A 21,281-nucleotide genomic window follows, 5' to 3' on the forward strand; every position below is an offset into this window, starting at 1 on the left:
AATTATTGCACTATATAATAGATTTTTCCCAAATAATTTGCTATATTGCAACACGACTGATATTGTAGCTAGGGGAGCACGTTGGACTTCCTGCCTTGGGTAGGAGTAAGCTGAAATTCTGGGGGTTTTGTGAAGTTTTGGTTCTTGGATTTACTCAAACAGGTTGGGAGCAGGCAAGCAGGTACTGCCACTCAGCAGTGCTGAGAGGTAGCTGGTAGCTCATACCTCCACAACATGTATAAACTTATGTTCATGTGCATGCCTTGCTATCCTGCCCCACTTTAGCCTGTGAGGTGTGTGCTGGTGTGATCAGCCCTTGCCCTGTAGTACATTTTCTCTGGCCATGCTTTGCACTTCAGTAGTTTCTTGCTAGGTCAGGTGCTGCCATGGTAGGAAAGGGATGATGTCTGGAAAGTGTTAGTACAGCTCTGTGAGCAATAGGTATCCAATACCTGCTTCTGGCCATCTCTGCAATAGAAATGGTGTTCCAAATGCCCAGAAAGCCCTCCTTTCAGTTATTTGGTGAGCTCAACAGCTGAGGTATGAAAATGCTGAGAACAGAGCACAAAATAAGGGTCATTTTTGCTGATGGCGCATTAACTGTTCACTGTTGTTGACCAGTTCAGGAGGATGAAGGTGAGAGAACTGAAGGTGTTGGACCATTTGAGGGTTCTCTTGTTAGCATAAAGCCTGGAGCTCATGTATCTTCCCTGCTGGCTTGTTGAACTGTAACGCAAGGAAGCTTGTATGCTGTCTAGCCATAGCAGGATTGCTACAGAGAGCTTTGATTTGCTTGTGAAAACCAGTGTTGTCTGTGCTCATTTGATCCCATGGGAGGGAAGAACAAGGATTGTTGCAGATCCAAACTATGGGTTTAGTTGAGAAGATAGCTTGTGCTCTTTTCAATTACTTCAGAAGAAGTTTATTCCTAACCTTAGGACCTGCCTTGATCTTTCTCCCTTCTGAAGCTGATTCAAGGAGACAAAGGACAAGGGGTTGTGATGGAAGGGAGTTAGGAAATAAATGAAATGCTGTCATCTTGCTCATGACCTATATTGTTCTAATTAAGCTGTTTGGTTGCTCTCAGACAAGTGCCTTTGTCAGATTAATTTGTGTAAGTAGACTGCTTTCAATCTGTGATCAGGAAGTCAAACTCAGTAAGAAAATACTTGGTGGTGTGACTCTTGTATGCAAGTTATTAAGAACTTCATAGAAAATGTAATGTGATCCTGACTACTACATCTCCAGCTGAAAATCTTCAGGAGCCATTACTGAAATGACTTTCAGGGTGCATGGGTGTGGGAATTCAGTTAATGAAAAGAGATGGGCTAGGATTATGGAAGAGAAGTTAAAGGAGAGATGAATCGTCCTATCACAGAGGACTGTGATAGGCCCTTGCTAGATGAATAAAAGGAGAAACAAGCAGTCTAAGTTACTTTGAACCAGAAAGAGAGCAAAAAAACCCAACTCTGAGGTAGGAAAACACTCTTCTATATCTCTTTCAGTGTCAATAGGCAAAAGCTGTGTACATATCTCACCAGTGCTTTTCAGAAGAGTTGAGAAGTAGCAGATGCCTTTAATGGGAACAAGGAGAGCTGCAGTCCAGGCTGGTGTCAGCTGCCTTCTGCAACAGCACCAAGCCACTTTGCTGCTTTTTCATAGTTTCACAGCAGGAAAAGTAATGGTGACCCAGATCACAGCTCTGTTTAAATATCTTAGGACAAAGATGGACCTGGTCTTTTATGGCCTCCAAAGATGATCTCTGTGTTTACTTCAAACAACTTGTGGCTGGTCGTTGTTACAGGAGGCAAACAGCCATTGCACGCTAAGCAGGGCTGGCTGGATTGCAGCCAAGGGTTTCCCTCAGACCAGTAATCGTGCCTGCTACAGCTTCTGTAGATCTTGAGCAAGAAGGTCAGCTAGGTTTCTGTAACACACCTGTACCAGAAAGGGGGAAAAGTAACAGCTGAGAGAAACAGGGAAAGCCATTCAGAGAGAGAGATCTGCCCAGGGCAAAAGTGGAAATATGTTGGTTTGGCACCTGCCCTTAATGTTTCCAAAAGCACTTTAGGAGATCAGGTGAAATGAAATGAAGTGCAAACTGTTTTCCAATAATGTGGGTCTTGGGTTTTTTTTCTAAGAGGGCTTTTTTGTAGAAGCTTATGTAGCACTGCAAGTACTAGGTATGTTGCACTCTATCTTTTAGTATCTTGGGTATTAAAAAGCAGATGAGGGAAGAGGGAGAATACACCTTGAAATCTTGAAAGTTATTTCCAATGAAACCACAGATGTCAAATTCTACAAAAGAGTTAGAATTGGTTTAAGGCCAATTAAAGTCACTGTTTAAGACTTCAAAAAGTGACCCTTTCACAACCAACAACGTTTTGTGTGTCTCAAAGTTGAAATGTGTGTTTATAAACCTTGCATGCCAGGAGACAGCATGCCATGTGTCATAGTGCCATGTATAACAATGCCATCTTCCTTGACAGTTGCACTATAAAGTCCCTTCAGCGACGTCATGTTTGCATCAGCCGCCTGGAGAGGCCTCAGAATTGGGGTGAAAACTCCTGTGAAGTGAGATTTGTGATATTAGTCCTGGCTCCTCCTAAAATGGTGAGTATTGCGCTCTTGTTTGCTGTGGTACTTCAGAGGATTCTCCCAAGATTGCTTTTCTTTGGTCTCCTGCTAGGGTTAATGACAACTTACTGTTTTTAAAGCACAAGGGAATGTGACAAGCCTGAGATCTTCCCAGAAGTTGTTGTGATGGTTTATTCTAACAGTGCCTGTGAGGGATAGATTAGTCAGCTGCATCTTCATCTCATACTGGAGAATGGCCTCTAGCCTGACTGAGAGGAGAACGCTGCAGATAAGTGTGTCTGTCATCCCCATATGCTTTTTGCTAGAGCTGCAGCCATAATGTAATACTCCATACATTTCCATCCCTCCAGCTCTACCAGTTTAGCTACTATTTTTAGAGGTAAGAGTGCTGTTCATGGTGAACACAAGCCTTGCTTGTGAAGGGGTCTTGCAGGACTACAGCTGATGCCCCGCTGCAGAGTTCTGTGTTGCTTCCCAGCAAACTCTTTTGGTGGGACTGGCAGTTACACTGCAGATGTGGTTGCAGCAGTTGTAGATGGACTAATGTAATCAAGAGTAAAATGTAGTTCTGTGAGCTCTATTGCAGTATGGGTAAGACTATTTGGGACCTGGGGTGCTTGTAGGGTGTGACCTGGAGTGCTTGTAACCTGTGCTGTGGTCCTTTGGGATGTGTTTTCATAGCTTTCGGCACTCAAAGCAGCAAGTTTAAAGCTTTCTCAAGTGTACTTACTGGTTCTTTGGTGTGGGCAAGGCCAGCAAATAACGTAGTAGTACACATTTACTGTAATATCATGGAGGGCATCAAGGTCAATTTGGGATCACCATCCTGTCTTCCTAGAAAGCTCTGGCTTCATCAAGATGGTGTGGTGTTCTAGCTAATGGTTGAACAGTTCAAAGCTCAAGACCTTTTCACACTTAAGTTGGCTGTTTACACCTTGGGGCTACTAGGTCTGCGCTTCTGGTGCTGGAGCAGTTGGGGACCTTGACTGAAACAGGACATATCCTGATTCAATTTCCTCTTCTTCAATGCTATCTGTGTGACCTTGGGACCTTCTAGTCTGGTCTGTCTCCTCCCTCCCCTCCACCACCACCACCACCCTTGTTTAAATGGAAATACTGGTGTTTCCTTATTTCCCAGGATTTCTGGCAGAGCTTTCCCAACTGAGCAGTTCAATGCTTTTGGCATAGATCTCAAACCCAACAGGCTGAAAACATATTGAAATGTCTTATGAAAAGCAGCAGGCAAACAACTGAACCTGCACGCAATTGCATTGATCTCTTTCATTGTATGGCCGTTTGCTTATCTCGTCAACTACGTACAAAGCACCCAGCGAACAGCTCTGCATCCGCTTGTATCCTGAAAGTTTGCAATTCCAATGGACAGCATCAAATTAAGGAAAGGGAGTGGAGGCCAAGCAGAGCTGCAGTTGCCAATATGCTTTTTATTTTAAATGAGTTTATCTAGCCAGCTCTAAGTACGCATTTCTGGTACAGCAGTTAAAATAATTAACCTGCTGACAGTAACAGATTAAATGAGCTTTGCTGAGGAGGGGAAGCCCAGAAAATGGGCATCTGTTGTGCAGAGGAATCCAGTTCCTTGGCCTTCTCTAATATGGAGGATGGAAAAAACTTGGTTTTTTGCTAAGGGAGCAGCGTTGGGCAGCTTGAAGTAAGCCCTTGCAGCATCCAGCCCAAGGACCACCGCTTCTTAGCGGTGAAAGGAGGAGCCTCCCCTGTGATGACAAATCCAGGCTGGTTCCATCTGAAAGGACAAAGTTTGCAAATTGTAAAAGCAACTACCAGAGCAGGTTATCTTCACTTAAATCCAAATTTTTTCCTAGAAACTTAAATTGAATGTGTCCTAGCAAGCATGTCTGAAGGGACATTCCCTGTGACAGAGGGTGATGGAGGGGAGGCGGAGGCAGGGCAGTGTGAGTTATGGAGCAAATACAGTGCTAGTGATCCTTTTGGGCCTAGCGTGGTGCCACCCATGTGTCCATGCCTCTTCATGAAGCAGCTCTGAATTATTTTTTGTGTTCATGAAGAAATTGTTCATATGCTTTGTTTTGAATCATGAGAACTAATTCAGATCAATCATGTATGCTTGCTACTACTTCACAGTAATGTGAGCAGCTTGGAGGCTGTCCAAAGGAGGGTGGTTGTTTGGGTGTCTCTAGCAGTTGCTGCATGATGAGTGCTGAGTGTAGCTAGGGCTGGGTGGTTAAAACTTTGCATCAAAAGGAGCTCTTAATGAGCTATTACTCTGCATAACTTTACTTTAGCAAGTATCTTATCTGTCCTGACCAAAGTGGTACAAGCAGTTGAGAAGATCAGGGTTTGCAGAGCTTGGACTTGGTGGGTTTGTGCAGGGATGGGGAGCTCAATCTACTTTACTGTTCCCTTTGTATTTAATATCCAAGGTGCTTAGAGCAATAGGAAAGTGAGCTTGGATACTGTTGAAGCTGGACCCTTAAAGATAATGACTGCGGTTCACAGAAATGTTAAAGGCTGCAAATAGGCACTTGTTCCTTTTCCATGTTTGTGAGTCTTCTGTCCCTTCCAGGTATTTGGTGAAGATAGACAGTGCTGATTTTGTGCGTGCTCAGCTGCTTCTTTCCTATGCTTTCCTCCTTGCCAGTAGTTACTTTATCCGAGAGCTCTAAATCTTCACTTGTGCTGCCAGAGTTACCCCAGAGAGGCCAACCAAATTGAGTTTTAATGCCCAGAAAATAGGAAGCTGATGAAGCAGATGTGCACAATAATCTCAGTATTTCAGAAAAGACATCAGGGCACTTCTACCTGCAGCAACCTTGACTGTAGCATCTTTCCACCTCAGCAGCAGTATTGCTGAGATTCTGTAGGATAGCAAAGGCTCATTTGTTTAGTTTTAGCAGCTGGAGGGAGACTGGAGATAAAATGCATGCTCAGCATGATTCAGCTTTGGCTCAAATCCTGGGAAGTTGATCGAGTAAGACTGATCATTGCTTCTGGTCAGGGCCTGTAGATGCCTTCACAGGATCCTGCAGTGGGTGGGGTGTTTGTCTGTAGCAGCTTCCACATGTACCTTTCTCCATTGGATGTCTCTGGGGTCTTGGAAGCCAGGCAGCTTGCTCTTCAGATGGTGTCCAACAGGGAAAATCAGTGGGTTTACCTTTTGGAAGTGAAAGGAAATAGTTTTACAAGGCTTTTTTTTCTGTCTCTTTTTTCTGCTCAGAAAAGTACCAAAACAGCCACAGAAGTGGGCAGGACCTTTGCCACAATGTTTTCAGATATAACCTTTCGACAGAAACTCTTAGAAACCAAAACTGAAGAGGAGTTCAAGGAAGCCTTAGTCCACCAACGCCACTTGTTGACAGTGGTGAATCAGAGACCTTCAGCAATGAGTGATGGGCACAAGTCGCACGGTCATAAGCCACTCAAGGTAAGGCTGGCCAAAATCTCCTGTCATGCTCCTGCTTCTGTGGGGTCCAAATGCATAATTCCAAGGATTTTTGGGTAAGGAGATGAAACGCTTGTGCTGCTTGCATCCATTGGGCTCTCCTAGCAAGCTCTCAGTACTGAGGTTTCTACAGATGGCTCTGTGTGTATGTCCACCTTCCTCAGCTTCTACTGTAAATCTAAAAAAAAAAAAAACCCAAACCACTACTTCAAAGAAGCAGGTGCTGAAGGGATGCAGAGCATTAGGGGGTTGAAATGGTTACAGGAGTTTGATTCCAGATGCTTAGTCAAGGGCGGGATTAATGGATCACTGTGCGTTGTCAGTCCAGGGTACTTAATCCTTACAATCATAAGTCTCTGAAGAAGTTGCTGCTTGTCTTTCCTGCAGCCAAAAGACTTCTTGGCCATCCCTGCACAGTAATTTCACTTAAAAGTTGCCTGTCAGTATTTGGCCTGACTTCTCACTGTTTGATCTGTAGCTCTGTAAAATGTTAGTTGCTTTGTGCTCTAAAGTTCGAGGGAAATGCTGTAATTCAGCTTTCTTTTCTGGAATTTCCTGTGTATTGGTCATCACTTTGCTCTTCCGTTCAGAAATTCATTCAACCAGACAGTGTACCTGAAAAACAAACTGTCATCTCCAGCTTGCTGCTCCTGTCCCTGAATTACAAATAACCTTAAAGCTTTGGGTTGCATACAGTGCAGAAGCTGGTGAACTTATCACTTTTTTCTTTTCCCTGGAATAGACTTAAGGGTTTTGATCTGCACATCTGGAAATGAGCAAAGCTCGTGTTTTTCCTGCAGAATCCCCTTGCTTATAGGTAGTGCTTTGAACTTTGCTAGGCCCCATACCTGCTCTTAAGTTTGCAGAACAAGCCCTGAAGCCCTCTTCAAACCTAGGCCATTCAGAATGGTGGTATTTGGAGTACTTGCAGTAATGTAATTTAGGTAAAGTATTTTTTGCACTTGATTTTGAAGGGGTTTTTGGTAGAGAAGTTGAAATCTCTGATGGCCTTCTGCAAAACTAACCCTTTTAAAATGTCTGTAGAGGATTTTCTGCACTGTGGTTTGGTGAGCAAGGAGGGCTGAATTACAACACTGAGCTTGTAGGTATTTGCCCTGAGAAGTGGTGATTCCTACTTGTCTTGCTGGGCAAGCAGTTTTGGCCAGGCAGATTTTTGATGGCTCTGAGCCAGCGATGTAGGTAGTGACACTTGTTCTCTAGTGCTTGCTCTTGGCATTGACCATTCTTGGTCTCAATTTGGTAAATGGTTGTTTTTAAAATGTCTTATCCTTCAGCTCTCAGGAGATGCAGCCTGTGTAGTAGTAACACTGCTTTCTCGTGTCTCTTGGAAGAAGCTGTCCCTCACCCCCACCTTGCCAACATAGACCTTGAGAACTGGGATGGAGATTTCTTTTCCTGGCAAGCAAAGATTTGCCTGGAGAAGTGAGGTTGATTTGAGAGCATAGCCTGCATTCCTCAGTTCCTGAGAGCCATCTCCAGCAGCATCTTTTCCCCCTCTGCCTACCCTGTGCTATAGCCTTCTAGAAAGGAAGTATTTAATCCAAGCACAAATTCATATGAGACCAGGGGTGTAATTTCAACCTGTGAACCACCCCCAGTGAAATAAATACCCTAAATACCCTAATCCAGAGCTGTATTATTACAAGTGAACCCTCAGAAAGGGCCAGGAGGGTAGAGTCTCTTGGTAGCTTAAAAATATGCCTCCTGCCTCCCTTCTTCCCTTGGTCCTGCCATGATGGGAGAGAAATGGGCCACAAATACTCTGTGTATGAGTGGAATTTTTGCAAGTGCTTGTTTTTACCTCTGCTAAAATACTGAACATGACAGTTGCATACCATGCTGTGCCTACAGCACAGTCAGTTTGCTTTGGCTCATCCTGTAGGATTATTTAGGCAGGGCTACATACTCAGTCATAATTAAGTCAGCTTGAAATCCTCTTGTTTACTGAGGCATCTAATTGTGATTTTGGTCATGGAGGAGCCCCTAACAATTGTGATGCTTTCTGGCTGTGATTTTTGTGTCTGTTTGATACCTGTTTTGCTGAGAGGGCTGGGCTATGTTGGCTCAGCAAGAGGGAGGATAGTGTGTCACCCTAGTCTGTGTAAAACAGTTGTGCAGCCCCCTCAGTACTTTATAGGGAGGACTGAGAAAGGGTTGGTGTTGTTGAAGCAGTTTATCTTCTGTTTGGCTGTGTAACTCATAGTACTGATTTAGCCTCTAACCCAAACAATGGTTGTTTACGGCAAGAGCCTTGGAGGGATTTGTAAAATGGAAAGTGGAAAATTCACAAACTATGCTCCTTTTGCTGCTCTTTTCCCCCTTCTGTATTAGGAGCAACACAGGCAAAGCACTGGAAGGACTTGCAGGAGAGGAGAATAGGAGACTGAAGGAGGATTTGGTGCTGGGGTCCCTGAGCTGTGGTTCCTAAAAGCTAATAGCCTTGAGCCTGGTGGGGGTTGTAGCTTTGGGAAAGAAAGGCTTTCTGAATAAAGCTGCCTAGTACCAAGGATCTTAAATCAAAAAGACAATAGGGCTGTATGAGAGGTGTCACTGTGAGCAGAAGTGAAAATCCAATAGGTCAGTCAAAGGTGACCCACTGAAGGAGAAAAAAGTGGGGAGTGGCAGTCCAACAAATTCCCAACACCTGGAGCATATGAGGAAGCAAATCAAAAAGGGCAAGAATGAAGTGTCAGCATTGTCTTTCCAAAGTTTTTTGGAAACCTCATGAGGTGCCAGCTCAGAAGATGGCCGGAGACAAAAGCCAGACTGAAACGTATCTGGAGTAGAGTTTGACAATGAAGATGCCTGGTGGACAGGTGGGGGGAATAAAAGTAAAACCAAAAAGGGCAGTAACTTAAGAGGTCTGTAAACTTGGTCCTTTTGCTCCTTAATGCAACCCAAGTTGAGTATGAGGTTAGTAGGCAGAGAGGAAATTAGAAGTGAGATACGCCATACAGAAGAAACAGCTTTCCCCATACTTAGCCACTTATAAGATTTAGCTTGACATCCTCATGCCCCACCTAGGCTAAACTTGCAGATGTGCTAGAAATAAATGCGTGAAAGAATCAGGGGGGTTGGACATAACCCATTGCCTCCCCTTCTCTCAAATTTTGCCTCAACGTGGCTTGTGTGACAAGAAATTAGGTGGTGCTTTTCTCTTCTGCACACTCACTGCTGCCTACAGAAACACAGTGTGAATGAGTGCCCCTTCCCTCCCTGGGCCAGCAGCAAGTGTGTGGCTTCTTCCCTGGAAGATGAGATGCCCCGAGCATCATTTTCCCTGTTCTCACTGCAGCAAGACGAGTAAACATATTAGTCATTAAAGCTATTGTGATTCTCTGTCTGACTCATGCCTTCAGGAATGTCTTTCGGGGGGAGGGGGGGAATTAAATTGCTTTTCAAGTGCATATGGCTTTGATGTCCAAATATGCCTCCAAATATGGTTTAAGCTCATAGCTTCTTCGGAAATGCTTAAAATGCAAATGTTATGCTGGTGTCTGCTGTCTTTTCATCCTGATTGTTCAGGTTAGAGAGTTAAAACTGTCATAAAGTATTGGCAAAACGGAATGGAGCTAGTAGCTGAAATATAAGATGTCATAGTCACTGATAAAGGAGCTGGTCCTCTGAGATATCTTTTGCACCCCAAACCCTAGTGTTTGCCGTGCTCAATGTATTCTTTCTAAAGGGGACATTTTCTTGTTGTTTCACTTATGACTCTGATCTTCCAGGTACTGCAAAGCAGGTGAGTTCCATGAGAAAAAGCAAAGTTGTATGTAATCTGTTAAATGAGCACTGTAGTGTCAAGTCCTTTCTAAAGAAGGAGTTTTTATCAGTTTTTGCATAAACCAGCCAAAGGAAGATGTCCGTGCTGTTTTGAGATGATCTGTTGGTGTAAATTTTTGATCTGTGATTTTCCTCCTTCTACACTCCCTAGCAGAAGTTCTAAGTCTTCTGTGTCTAATTCTGCAACAAACATATGAAATTTTTTATATGAGACAGATGGGCTAATTAGTGCTGTATAGAGGTGCATTTGATGTTCAAAGTAGCATGTGTACTCTGAGTTGAGAATAATAGGAAAAAATCTGACAGGTGCCTCATTTGCAAGTGTTGCCTACTCTGACGCTTTCCATGTGCTTTATGCAAGGATGTAGTTGTGAGAATTGGGAGGGTGTAAGTCAATAGCAGCTGTCACAATTTCTGAAAAGCTCCTTATTGCTTGTGGTGAGCATCAGATTGTATAAACAATCATTCTGCACCTTGCAGGCGCCCAAACCAGAAATAAAAGGGAACGTGTTAAGTTTTTGGAACCCTTTCACAATAATTCTACTGTCTTTTAATGGGCAGAAATTATGGCTTGCTTATGTGAATTTACTCAAGCTTGTTCCCTTTTGGTGGAGTCTGAGGTGTAGACAGTCTTATTTCCCTTACTACATCTGCTTGAGGTTTCTGTTTCCCATGACAATGCCAAGGAAGGGGAGCACTTGCTAGGGATGCCCCTTCAGAGGCTTCAGGTCAATTTGGGGGAAAGAGTTCTGTGGTGGTGTCTAAAGAAAAAAAAGTTGGCTAGAGGGATGGGAAAGGTATATCTGACCGGACGTTTCACCCCAGAGTACTCAAGGCTTAATCCTGCTGTTGGCCAGGGTGTTTTCAGCAGGTCATGCTGTGCATCAGCTCCCTCACCTGCAAAGCAGGGGTACAGATATGAATGGGAGGGGGGGAAAGGGAAGGAAGACAGGGTGGTCTAGGGGATTTTCTTTTTTACAATGCTTTTGAGGATATAAATTGAAGTGCAAAGAGTTTTTATTTTTATTATCGTTACAAAATCTGATTTGAATGCCCTATTCAAAATGACCAGTTTTGCTTCTATCAGTATTGAATAAGGAGGTTAATCTCTTCAACAATGCATGAGCCTTTAAACTGACACAGCACTTCCTTCCTTTCTTTAGTTGCATGAGTTTCTCAATGTTGGCAAGGGGATTTCTGATGACATTGCACGAAGATTTCCAGTGTACGCTTTGGACTTCACTGACGGTATGTTGGCCAATGTTTATGAAAGCATTGGCCTGATTTTGAATTTTTGTGATGTGATGTCCTGTTTACAGTGTGCATTGAATGTGTTCTTTGATATGTGTAATAGCTCTCTTTTTTCTTATTTGAATATTTTGACAAAAGCCTGTGAATAGGCAGTGTGGCACACTACACATGAGAATCTTGCAGTGTTCCTTTAATGAAGATGCTAGTTGTATGTAGATGAGGATTTTAACTTTTATTAAGCATTGAGGTGATTAAATGGATTGATTGTTGTCATGTGTAGACACAGATCAACTCATAGCAACCTAATTAATCAGCACTGGCCTAATAGGTCCTTTCTGCTGTCTTTGCAAGCCAGCATCAATAGCAATGATGGTGATACTGTGGGAGTTGAGAATGCTTAAACAAAACTTGAGCTGCAGTAACTTCAGCTCAATGCTTTTAGAAACAGGATATGGCTTGTCTGCTGTAGCCAGATCACAAGAGCAGCAATAGTGTGTTTGTGTTGAGCCTCAGGTTTTGGGCTTTATGTAGCTCCCACAATGGCCTTCTTAGTTTTAAGAGTCGCTTTCTCCCTTTTCACTTTCAAACTTTCGGAGATTCTTAAAGGCTGTGAAAAGTCTTCAGGGCAAACCATGATTACAGAGCCTCAGCCTGACATCAAAACATGTTCAGGTTCTTAACAGCTTATCGGGGAGTTGGTTAATATATTCAAGTATCAAACCTAGAAAGCTTGCATAAAATAAAGGTGTAGAGTCTAGGCAGGGAGAATCTCGGGGCTCTGAGACACTTCCCTGCTGCTAAATCCTCCTTTGCTCAAGCCATGGTGTCCCAGCCTTCCCCACTGCAGCCTCCGCTGAGGGCCATCTCCCTTGGAGTTGGCATAAGAAAATAAGCTGCATACCGGAGCCTCGTTTTGCAGACAGGTATTCTAGTGCAAAGTCACATTCCACAGCAGCTTAAGCTGGAGAGCAGACATGAGCAGGGTATGGATGTGAGTTCTCCACTACGTTTCAACAAGGATGGTCACCACCAGCAGAGGAACAGAGCAACTGGCTGTTGGCCGAAGGAGATGCTGTATGTCTGGGGAAAGTTGCTTCCCACAAAGATCCAGTTTTGACTATGAATATTTTATCCACCATGATGCATTTTGCAGCTAGTGGTATCCACTCTGCTGAGAAGAATAAAATGGGATGAGATGCTGGCTTAGCACAGTAGTTGAGCACTGGATGCTTTCTCCAGGTGCTTTGTAACTGCTGGAAGAAATTGTTTTCAGGAGGCTTGGGGTGAAAGGAGGGCAGGCTCCGTTTGAAGTCAAGCTAATGCTATGTTCTGTAGGGATTGAGGGTATGTTGGGGAGGAAGGGGGACAAGAAATTATTTTCAGGGTAGCAGCAAGGAGTCTTTCTTGATGTGTGCATCATTGGCACCAGATCTGGAAGGGGACTTAGGATCCTAATCTGGACACTTCGTTTATATTGCTGTTGCTTTGTAGGGCTGTCAAAAGTCTAACTTTTCATTATAAAGGGATACTGAAGCACTTCACAAGAGAAGTGCTGCAGGACTACTGTTAAGGGAGAAGCATCCTGTGGGGACCCATGTTCATCTCAAGACAGACCAGTGTCTGCTTGGTCTACCTACGGCTGTCAGTGTCCTGAGCACAGCAGGTTCACAGGCACAAAAGCATCATACGATGGTCCTGCAGCCAACAATGACTCTCAGCAGATTTGGAAATCCGTGAATCCAAATTAACCTGTGCGTGCTGCCTTTCAGCCCTGGGGCTGTAAGTTCTAGCCAGGTCCACAAGCTTTCCATGAACTGAGGTACACAGCAGATCAGGCTTGGCCTAAACAAGGTGCTAGGATAGTCTAGCTTGAAAGAATTGTTCCCTTGGTTGTATCTGCTCTGAGTGGTGAAATAATGTCATAGTGAGAATCTAGCACTACAAACATTCAGAGAAATGGTTTTGGTATAAAATGCAAATCTATATTAAAAAGTGTCAGTGCATTGTTACACAATTTCTGGAGAGTGGAAGGGGCAGAAATGAGCCAAATGAAACTCAAGAACTACTGCAGCTCAAATATGAAGTACTCACCTTAGGAGCAGTTTTGCCCTTTCAAATAGGATATGGGGAAAAAAGAGTGTTTTTTAAAACCTATATATATATATTGGTATGTGCCATTTCTTCCCAGAAACGAGAAATTAAGATGAATTCTTTAAGGATATGTGTGGAATGAAAACCAGATGGAGCATAAAGCATCTGCCATAAACCACCAAGACCAAAGGTGATCAGGAATGTGAAATTCCTGGACCACTCAAAGCAGCAGTGTACCCAGAACATTGGGGATTTGAGCTATCCAAGTATCTGCACTCCAGACAACCACACGTGCATCATCAAAGAACTCTGAAACACAAAGATGCCTTTTTTGAATGGTCTGAGTCTCTAAGTCCTCAATCTGAGAAGTGTCCTGGGGTTTTGGTTTAGACAGACAAACCGATTAAGGGCAGGGTGATAAATAATAAGGCTTTTGTAGGGCCAGCAAATGTTTTGTCAGTTGGACTTTTGTGGGATTGGTCTTCGTATGCTGTGCAAAGCTGGACATTAAATTATCCTTAACCATCATGATTTGGGAAACGAAAGAAAGGAATCGTCTTTCTCTCTTCTTCCTTTTTTCCTCCAGATTAGGAATTTGTCAATTTTAGGTTTGTCTTGAGTTGTGGAAGTCTTGTGTGTTTTACTGAAAACACAAGAATCAAGGAAGAGTTTTCTAAACTCTTGCTCCAGGACTTTAGTTATATGGATGGCTTGTAGTAGGTGCCTTCCAGCAGGAACATCTGAAGATGAACAATTGGATTATGCTGAATTTAAGAACACCTGTAAATTTCCTTTAAAGTTAGGATTAACACAATTTGGCATGTAGTCTCCTCTTGATTACAACCTTAGTTTATAGGATTCTACTTTCTTTAAAAAAAAGTTTGTACAGAACTTCATCCTGATCTTGTCAAATAAGTTCAGAACATACATGTATCAATATTGTTACTCTTAAAGATTCAGTTGAATCATAGGAGCTTCTTGAATTTTTGTTATTTTGAGGCTGGTTTGAATGAAGGAGGGGATTCCGCCTGGACTCAACTGTGAGTTTCCTGAAACCTCTTGAAGTTGCTACCCTTATTCTTCAGTGTGTATTTTCTGATACGGTATGGAGGAATAAACACGAATGTAGTGCTTGGAGTGCCCAGGAGGAAATTTGAGGTGCCTGAGGTTTTTATGGGGAGCTTTGATGCTGTGTTCTGTCATATCCCTTCATCTCATGGGAGGGAGGGTGAAGGGAAGGGAGGAGAGCTGAGATTTAGTCTGTCTCCCCGTTTTCCTTGACCTGTGTCCTCAGGACACTGCTGTGGTGGGTGGATAGTTCAGCTGGAGATGTGGATTCCTCCCTGTCCTTGGTCCTGCAGAGGGTCCCTAACCAGCTCCTGAGAGTAATGCAACAGCATCTCCTGGCAACATCCTTAGGATTTGGTGGGGGTGTTTTGCAGGAGGGAGATCTCTAAAGCTCCCTGTAATGCAGGCATGCTTAGAAGGAAAGCTTGAAGGCACTGGAAAAATGGGATTTGAAAGGAAAGTTTTGTCTTACTGTCTAGGATAGCACAGAGCTTAAACCAGCTAAATTCTTGACTGCAGATTGGCTGTGGCATGTGCCAAATCTTCAACTTTCCCACCTGGTTGCATTGGCCACCTTGTTTGGCAGGATTGCATTCCTGAGGGAGGAGGAAAAATAAAGGGATTGCAGATAGGCTTTTTTCCTTCTCTTCAGTGCCTCTGCTGCCCTAGGTTACATGATGGGGTAGCTCCTGCATCACTCTGCAACCCTTCATTCTTAAGTATCGCCTTGTTGTAAAAGTTAACTGGCACTTTTGAAGACTGACTTGTTTGGATACCCTGGGGCATCATGACCTGGGTTTGCAGCAATGATGCTTTTGAAGTCTCTGTGTCACTGGTGGATGGGAATGCATTAAAGATGCATAAAAGCGTCTTGTTTTTTCTGTGGATGTTTCCTTCCAAGAGACTAGCACTTCATGGGAAATGGGCTGAAAGAAACAAGAGGAGAAGGGAAAGCTCTGGTGCTTGATTTGTTTCTTCATACTTCTCTCTTCTGAGCACATGCTTGGTTTCTGTGCTCCAAAATCAGTAGAAGTGGATTTGCTTTTTCAGTTAACTTCTTAGTCTCACTTGTACTGTGACTTACTCTTTACAGGACTTCAGGGAAGATTCATCTTCTGTTCACCTTCAGAAAATTGGGCAGAGTCCAGCAGCTACTAACTTAAATGAAAGCCCAGATTGAAGGCATTAGCAGATGTTTGTAATGCTTTGAGTTTTTATGGCGCAAAAACCTATGAACAGATACCCTTACTGTGTGGTTTTTGCCATTGAAAAGTGATTGATTTTTTTTTTTTTAAATTAGGGCTTTAGTAGACACATCCCTTGTGGCTGTGCTTCAGATCAGTATAATTAAACTTATTTTGCATTGGATATTTCAGAGAATTGGAAAAGAACATTAGTAGTCAGACATTTCATAGAATGTCCATCTGTCTCGATTTTAATTTAGTAAATCTACAATTAGTAGACTTAAGGAGCTCTAGTCCCAGTCTCTTGGTCATTAACTTATTGATACAGCATACCAAGGAAAGTGAGGCCAGCAATGCTGCAGCTTTCTGTGAAACTCTAACCTTGTCTTTTAAAAAAAAATACATTTCAGAAATTTGAGCAAGTAAAATAGAGCTGTCGTGTCAACGAACATAATTGCTTCCCGTGTCAATGCGTAGATGTACCTTAATTTCAAGGGATTGCTTCTGTAATAGTCAGCTGCTCAGATTTCACAGCTGGACTGAGAGGTTTTTTCTGCTGCAGATTTACATTGTGCAGTTGGAGTGACACATTTTTCAATGGCTTTATGAGCCTGCTGCAGATGAAATGCCGTCATAACGCAGCCCACCTTCTTTTAAATAATGTCAGTCCCTGGGTTGCAAATAGACCCTGAAAATGTTTAGCCAGATGTTGACTTTAAAAAGGCAAAAGGTAAATTGTGATTAACACTGGATTTTAGGGCTTGTCTCAGGTGAGTCTGTACAAGGAGGCAGTATTTGCTCATGATTTTAACTGCAATTAAAGAGTGATTAATGATGTTTGTGAAAGGGTATGTTTAATCTGATGTAGTTATTGTCTCCGTTATGAAATGAATTTTGCTGCCCACCAGTAGGGATTCTTTTGCTTCTTGGATCTCATGTGGCTGATCATGCACTAAAGAAAGTATTGATTCATACTGGAAGTCTTCGGCCTCCCCTCCATGATGTGACATAAGGATCTCCATGATCAGGAGAGCAAGGACTCCTGCTGCTTGCATTGCAAGGATTAAAGCTGAAACTAAAAGCCACATGTGAGCTTTTGTGATGCTCTTCAAGGCTTCTTCCTTCCTTCTGCCCTCTCATACTACAATTTATCTACCTGAAAGTTTTTTTTAGAAAGTACCTTATCACTTATGTAGCTTTCTCTGCTCAGCAAATGAGCTTTTTTTTTTTTTAATATTGCTTCTCTGGTCCAGTTCCCTGTCTTTTAATGATTTCAAAGCTTTCAGGCATTGTTGCCTCTGACCTTTCATGTTGGAAAGACTCCTTTGTCCAAAAAGCAGTGTTCTGGAGTGGCAGAGAGTCCTTTGAACAAGGATATGACCATCTCTACTTATAAAACTACCACTCGGTCCACTGTTGCCCTGCCAAGTCTTTCCCTTTCTCTAAAGGTCTCAGGCATTTGGGAGTGTGAGGTAGGAGCCTGCAGCTGTTGGACTCAAGATCACATGAGACAGCTTCATCTGCAAGAAGTAAATTTCAGGCCCTTTGGTTGCCAAGAGTGGTCAGGAATGTGGTCTGTGGTTTCTGAATCTTCACAATAAATTGAAAGGAATCTGCCTTGAAACAGCTGGTCCTGTGACTCCTGGAAGGTCAGGCTCATATTTGCATGTTTGAGATGTCTCTTGTCAAGTTTCAGCCCCTGCCCTTTTTTTTTGAGGATGCTGAAAAGAAGTCCTATTTGTGTCTGTTCTTCTCATGTCTGCGAACAAGAACTATCACAAGGTGTCCTTTTTCATGCAGCTGCCTGTTCATTACGCATCATCTTTGATTTTTGGTTTTTTGCGTCCTCCTTCTGTCCTTATCTCTGCACTGCAAATGGTGCAGAAAACAGATGTTAGATAAGATTCCAAGTCGTTGAGCGATAGGTTTTTTTTGTTGGGGTTTTTTTTTTCATTCCAGTGATACAGTTAGTCTGTTGTGGCAATGTCCAGATTTTCTCAGTATTGCATCAACAGCCTCTAGTGCAAAGCCCTCCTTTCTCTGATTCAACTCATTGGCTTGCAGCTCCCTCAGCAAGGGACTTGATGTTAGCAAAGGCCAGATGGGCATTTGGGAGCTTAGGGGTCCATGCCTGTGTGGGAGTTTGCTGCTCAGGAGGCTTCCAGAAACAGGAATTGGGCAACTCCAAGGTTGTTCAAGTGTCTCGCAGTAGTGGTGTCGTGAAGGATGGTGGCACATGGTTGAAGGCTGTTTCAAGGTGGTGGTTTTTTTTTTTTTAAAAAGGCCCTCTCTGGTGTAGCCTTTCTGAAGAGGCTGTTCTGTAGAAAGCTTATGTTCTCCTCGAACAGTATCAGCTGTTGTCATCTCTTATCTTTTCTCTTGTGTGATATGAGCTCACTGGGGATGGACATCAGCCTGAAAACAGGAAAGGGAAGGGAAGCTACTTCAGAGGCCCTTAAATTCATATTATGACACTTTAATTCTCTTTCTGGCTGCTTTTGTTTTGGCCTGGTGTGTTTTTTCCGATAGAGACGAGAGCGGGTGAGTGGATGGAAAAGAGAGAAGCCATTCTTTCAGAAGGGCTTTTTTAAAGCAAAACTCTTAATGTACACATTCCTGACCTCTTGTGCTATTTGTTTTTGTAAGTCTACTAGCACTAATTGGCTCAGCATATCATATTATTGATTCAAGCTTATAACCTCAGATTTCTGCCTAGGGAAAAATGAAGTGCTTCATGTTTTCCTGCCCAAAGCATCATAAGTTGCAAAGATGAGTGATCATTGTGAAGCTCATTTGGGGCATAGCGCAGAATACCTATAAAGTTGATATTAAAAAGGCAGGGAGTGGAGGGTTTATGAACCCTAAACTTATGGCTTCTGCTTTGATTGTCTTCCAAGCTTTTGGGGATGGCAAAACTGAACAAAAGTCTTCTAGTATTTCCTGTTTTGATGATGCCAGAAACATCTGTTGAAGCAGTGTGGTGGCATGTTGGTGCTGCTTCTTCTGATCCTGGATGAATAAAAGAGCATGGTTGTGTAAAAGCAAATGTTGAAGACCTACCTATACATTTAAGACTTAAGTGTGGATTAAATTTCTATTTCTGCCTTTCAGTGTTAAAAGAACTAATAGTACAGATGGCTGATGCAAGTAGGGTTTCAATGCTTTACAACTGGGAGGTACAAACATGACTTTTTGTTGTGGTTTACGCTAGGTGTTATTGGAAACAACAAAGCTATAGGAAAATACATCACAACTATGATCTTTCTGTATTTTGCCTGCCTCCTTCCATCCATTGCATTTGGGTCACTCAATGATGAAAATACTGGAGGAGTTATTGGTAAGTTTATCACTTTTGTGCATCTGTTATAGGATTCCATATATTCAGGCTGAGTAGCTCTGATGACAGGAAATTCAGCCTCCAGAGGTGTTCTATTCATCAAATAAAAGCTTTTCTAATTGTCATCTTCATGACTCTTTCTCAGAAGACTAAAAAAAAAATTGAACGCTACTTTGAATAGTATCATCTGACTTGGACTGAAACAGATATATGCTACTGTATTTTTAAGTGATGCTCATTTTATAACTACGTAGTTATCTGCACACTTTTCCTAGTACAAGCTCCTGTACTTTTGATCTGAATTTGATTGCCAGTATCCAAACCACTGGTATAGCTATATCAAAAAAACAAAGCTGGATGATTTGTTCTGTCCCAGTTGTGGCCCAGAAGTAGTTTGTACTGCTGTTACAGTTCATAGGAGTCTTAGTTGAAATCTTGTCCTGAAGGCCTCCGCAAACACTGGTTAAGTTTTTAGAGCTGTTTAAAATAAAATAAATCTAAAAAGACAAAACAGCACCCACCCTCCCCTCCAAAAAAAAGCAACAAAAACAGCATCCAAACCCTCAAAAAAACCCAAACCAAGCAAAAAAGTCCACCCAACTTTCATAGTTCAATATCTGGAAACCTGATGGCAACCTAAATTATTGGTACAAGTTTGCTGGCAAAGGGTCACTTTTTGCTTTCTCAGTATCTTACCTCTGTACCCTCTAAGCATTGCTCTTACTTGTTAGTAGTTGGCTTCTATGGCCTGTGAATGCTCCTTGGTCAGGGAGGTGTTGGTTAAAAACGCTGTTTCCATCCTTCCTAATTACTCGTAGATGTGCGGAAGACAATCGTCGGCCAGTGTATCGGAGGGCTGCTTTATGCGCTCTTTTCGGGGCAACCTCTAGTTGTGCTCCTAACTACAGCTCCTCTGGCACTCTACATTAATGGTAAGTCTATTAAATGTGTATATCAGGGGACTGATGTGATTGCGGTTAGTGAAATGGGACCTCATACAATAACCTTGCAATCCTGTTAGAGCTTTAGGTGTGTTTGTTTAATAAGTCAATACTAAAGGGCTGCTTCTGGTACTAAGGGAGGGAGAAAGAGTTTGATTCAGGTTTAGTTAAAGTTGGTTTCTAAAGGAATCATCTTTGCACAGGACAAACATTGTTTGAGAATGAGCATTTCTTCTGCTTCAAGGAGGAAATCTTTTTCATCTGATGGTTTTTTTGATGTGGCTGCATTTAGCCAACTTGAGGATAAGCACCTGAGACAAAGGTTTTTTGGTTTTTTTTTTAATTGGTCTTTTAAGATGTGATCAATAGCTTTCCAGTTATTATTAGCTTATATCAGTTGCAAGCTGATACTACTAAGCCAGAGGTGTAAAGGGGCAAACTCAGTACCTATAGGAACAATCAGGTGGGCTATGACTAGCTTGAAACGTGTAAGACATGAAGTTCTGTCCTCGGTGTAGTGACTGAGTACACATGGTGCAAAAGCATGGATGAGATCACTTGCTCAACAGCATCCCAAAATGTCAACAAGAGCAAATGCCAAGGGCTGATTTTTGTGGCCTTGATCACTAGGAAAGATGCTTTGAGCTGTGTTGGAGAAAGTTTTCCAAGTGCTTCTCCCTGTTTCTAGTGGAGAAAAGGGGAGGGAAGAGAACAATTTGGGTTTGTCCAGTGTTCATATGGGAGTCTAAGACCAGGGTTTTAATAGTGTCTGCCATAACTGCATTCTGGTGAAGTCTTGAAATTGATACTTTTTGCCATCAAGCAGATGGGAATCACAGGGTGGTAATGACAAAACTTTAATCTGACATGTGAATGCTTCATTTTTGCAGTCATCCGAGGAATCTGTGATGACTACAACTTGGATTTCAGTGCTTTCTATGCCTGGATTGGACTGTGGAACAGCTTTTTCCTTGTGATGTACTCCCTCTTTAATTTCAGTCTTCTGATGAAGCTCTTTAAAAGGTAGCTATTTTCAAGAAGTCATATTTTGATCAGATTATTCACCAAATGGAAAAATTATACATTCCACAAGCTCCTTAATTACAAACTTGCTACAAAATGTATTTTGCAAGATGAGGCTAGTATCATTTCAGCTTATTGTTCCAGCTTGAAAGAAGCTTTTAAAGATTCACTGGGTTTTGTTTCCTGTGGTGGAATCTAACTAAAATTGGTATATTTTCATGTAAATGCATGAATGTGCTGATTTTCCTTTGAATGGAGCTGAATGCAGACTCTGCTAATGGCTGTATTAATTCCTGGGATTTTTCCACAGGTCAACAGAAGAAATAATTGCACTTTTTATATCCATCACGTTTGTACTTGATGCCTTCAAAGGTATTATTAAAGGTAAGTCTTGCAACAATGTTTTTCAGTGCAGGTCTCTGCTTTGCTTGCTTGTCAAATGGAAATACAAGGCTGTAAATACGCATGATGTTTGCTTGTTCCATGTTCATTCAGGGTCTTAAGGGGGAAAAAATGAGCATGTGAGATTGAAGCACACCTGTGTC

The 21,281-nt window shown here is 42.5% G+C and overlaps 1 protein-coding gene across 1 annotated transcript in view; it reads left to right on the forward strand.

Annotated features, from left to right (window-relative positions):
• Positions 1–21,281, forward strand: part of SLC4A11 (solute carrier family 4 member 11) — a 75,820-nt gene that overhangs the window by 34,388 nt on the left and 20,151 nt on the right. The window contains exons 6-12 of the mRNA XM_074147453.1: positions 2,490–2,613; positions 5,813–6,019; positions 11,005–11,089; positions 18,647–18,772; positions 19,591–19,704; positions 20,604–20,736; positions 21,047–21,120. Coding sequence (XP_074003554.1) covers positions 2,490–2,613; positions 5,813–6,019; positions 11,005–11,089; positions 18,647–18,772; positions 19,591–19,704; positions 20,604–20,736; positions 21,047–21,120 — 863 coding nt within the window. The remainder of the gene's footprint in view (positions 1–2,489; positions 2,614–5,812; positions 6,020–11,004; positions 11,090–18,646; positions 18,773–19,590; positions 19,705–20,603; positions 20,737–21,046; positions 21,121–21,281) is intronic.

The sequence above is a fragment of the Numenius arquata genome, chromosome 5 (genome assembly GCF_964106895.1).
Source record: "Numenius arquata chromosome 5, bNumArq3.hap1.1, whole genome shotgun sequence".
NCBI lineage: Eukaryota > Metazoa > Chordata > Aves > Charadriiformes > Scolopacidae > Numenius > Numenius arquata.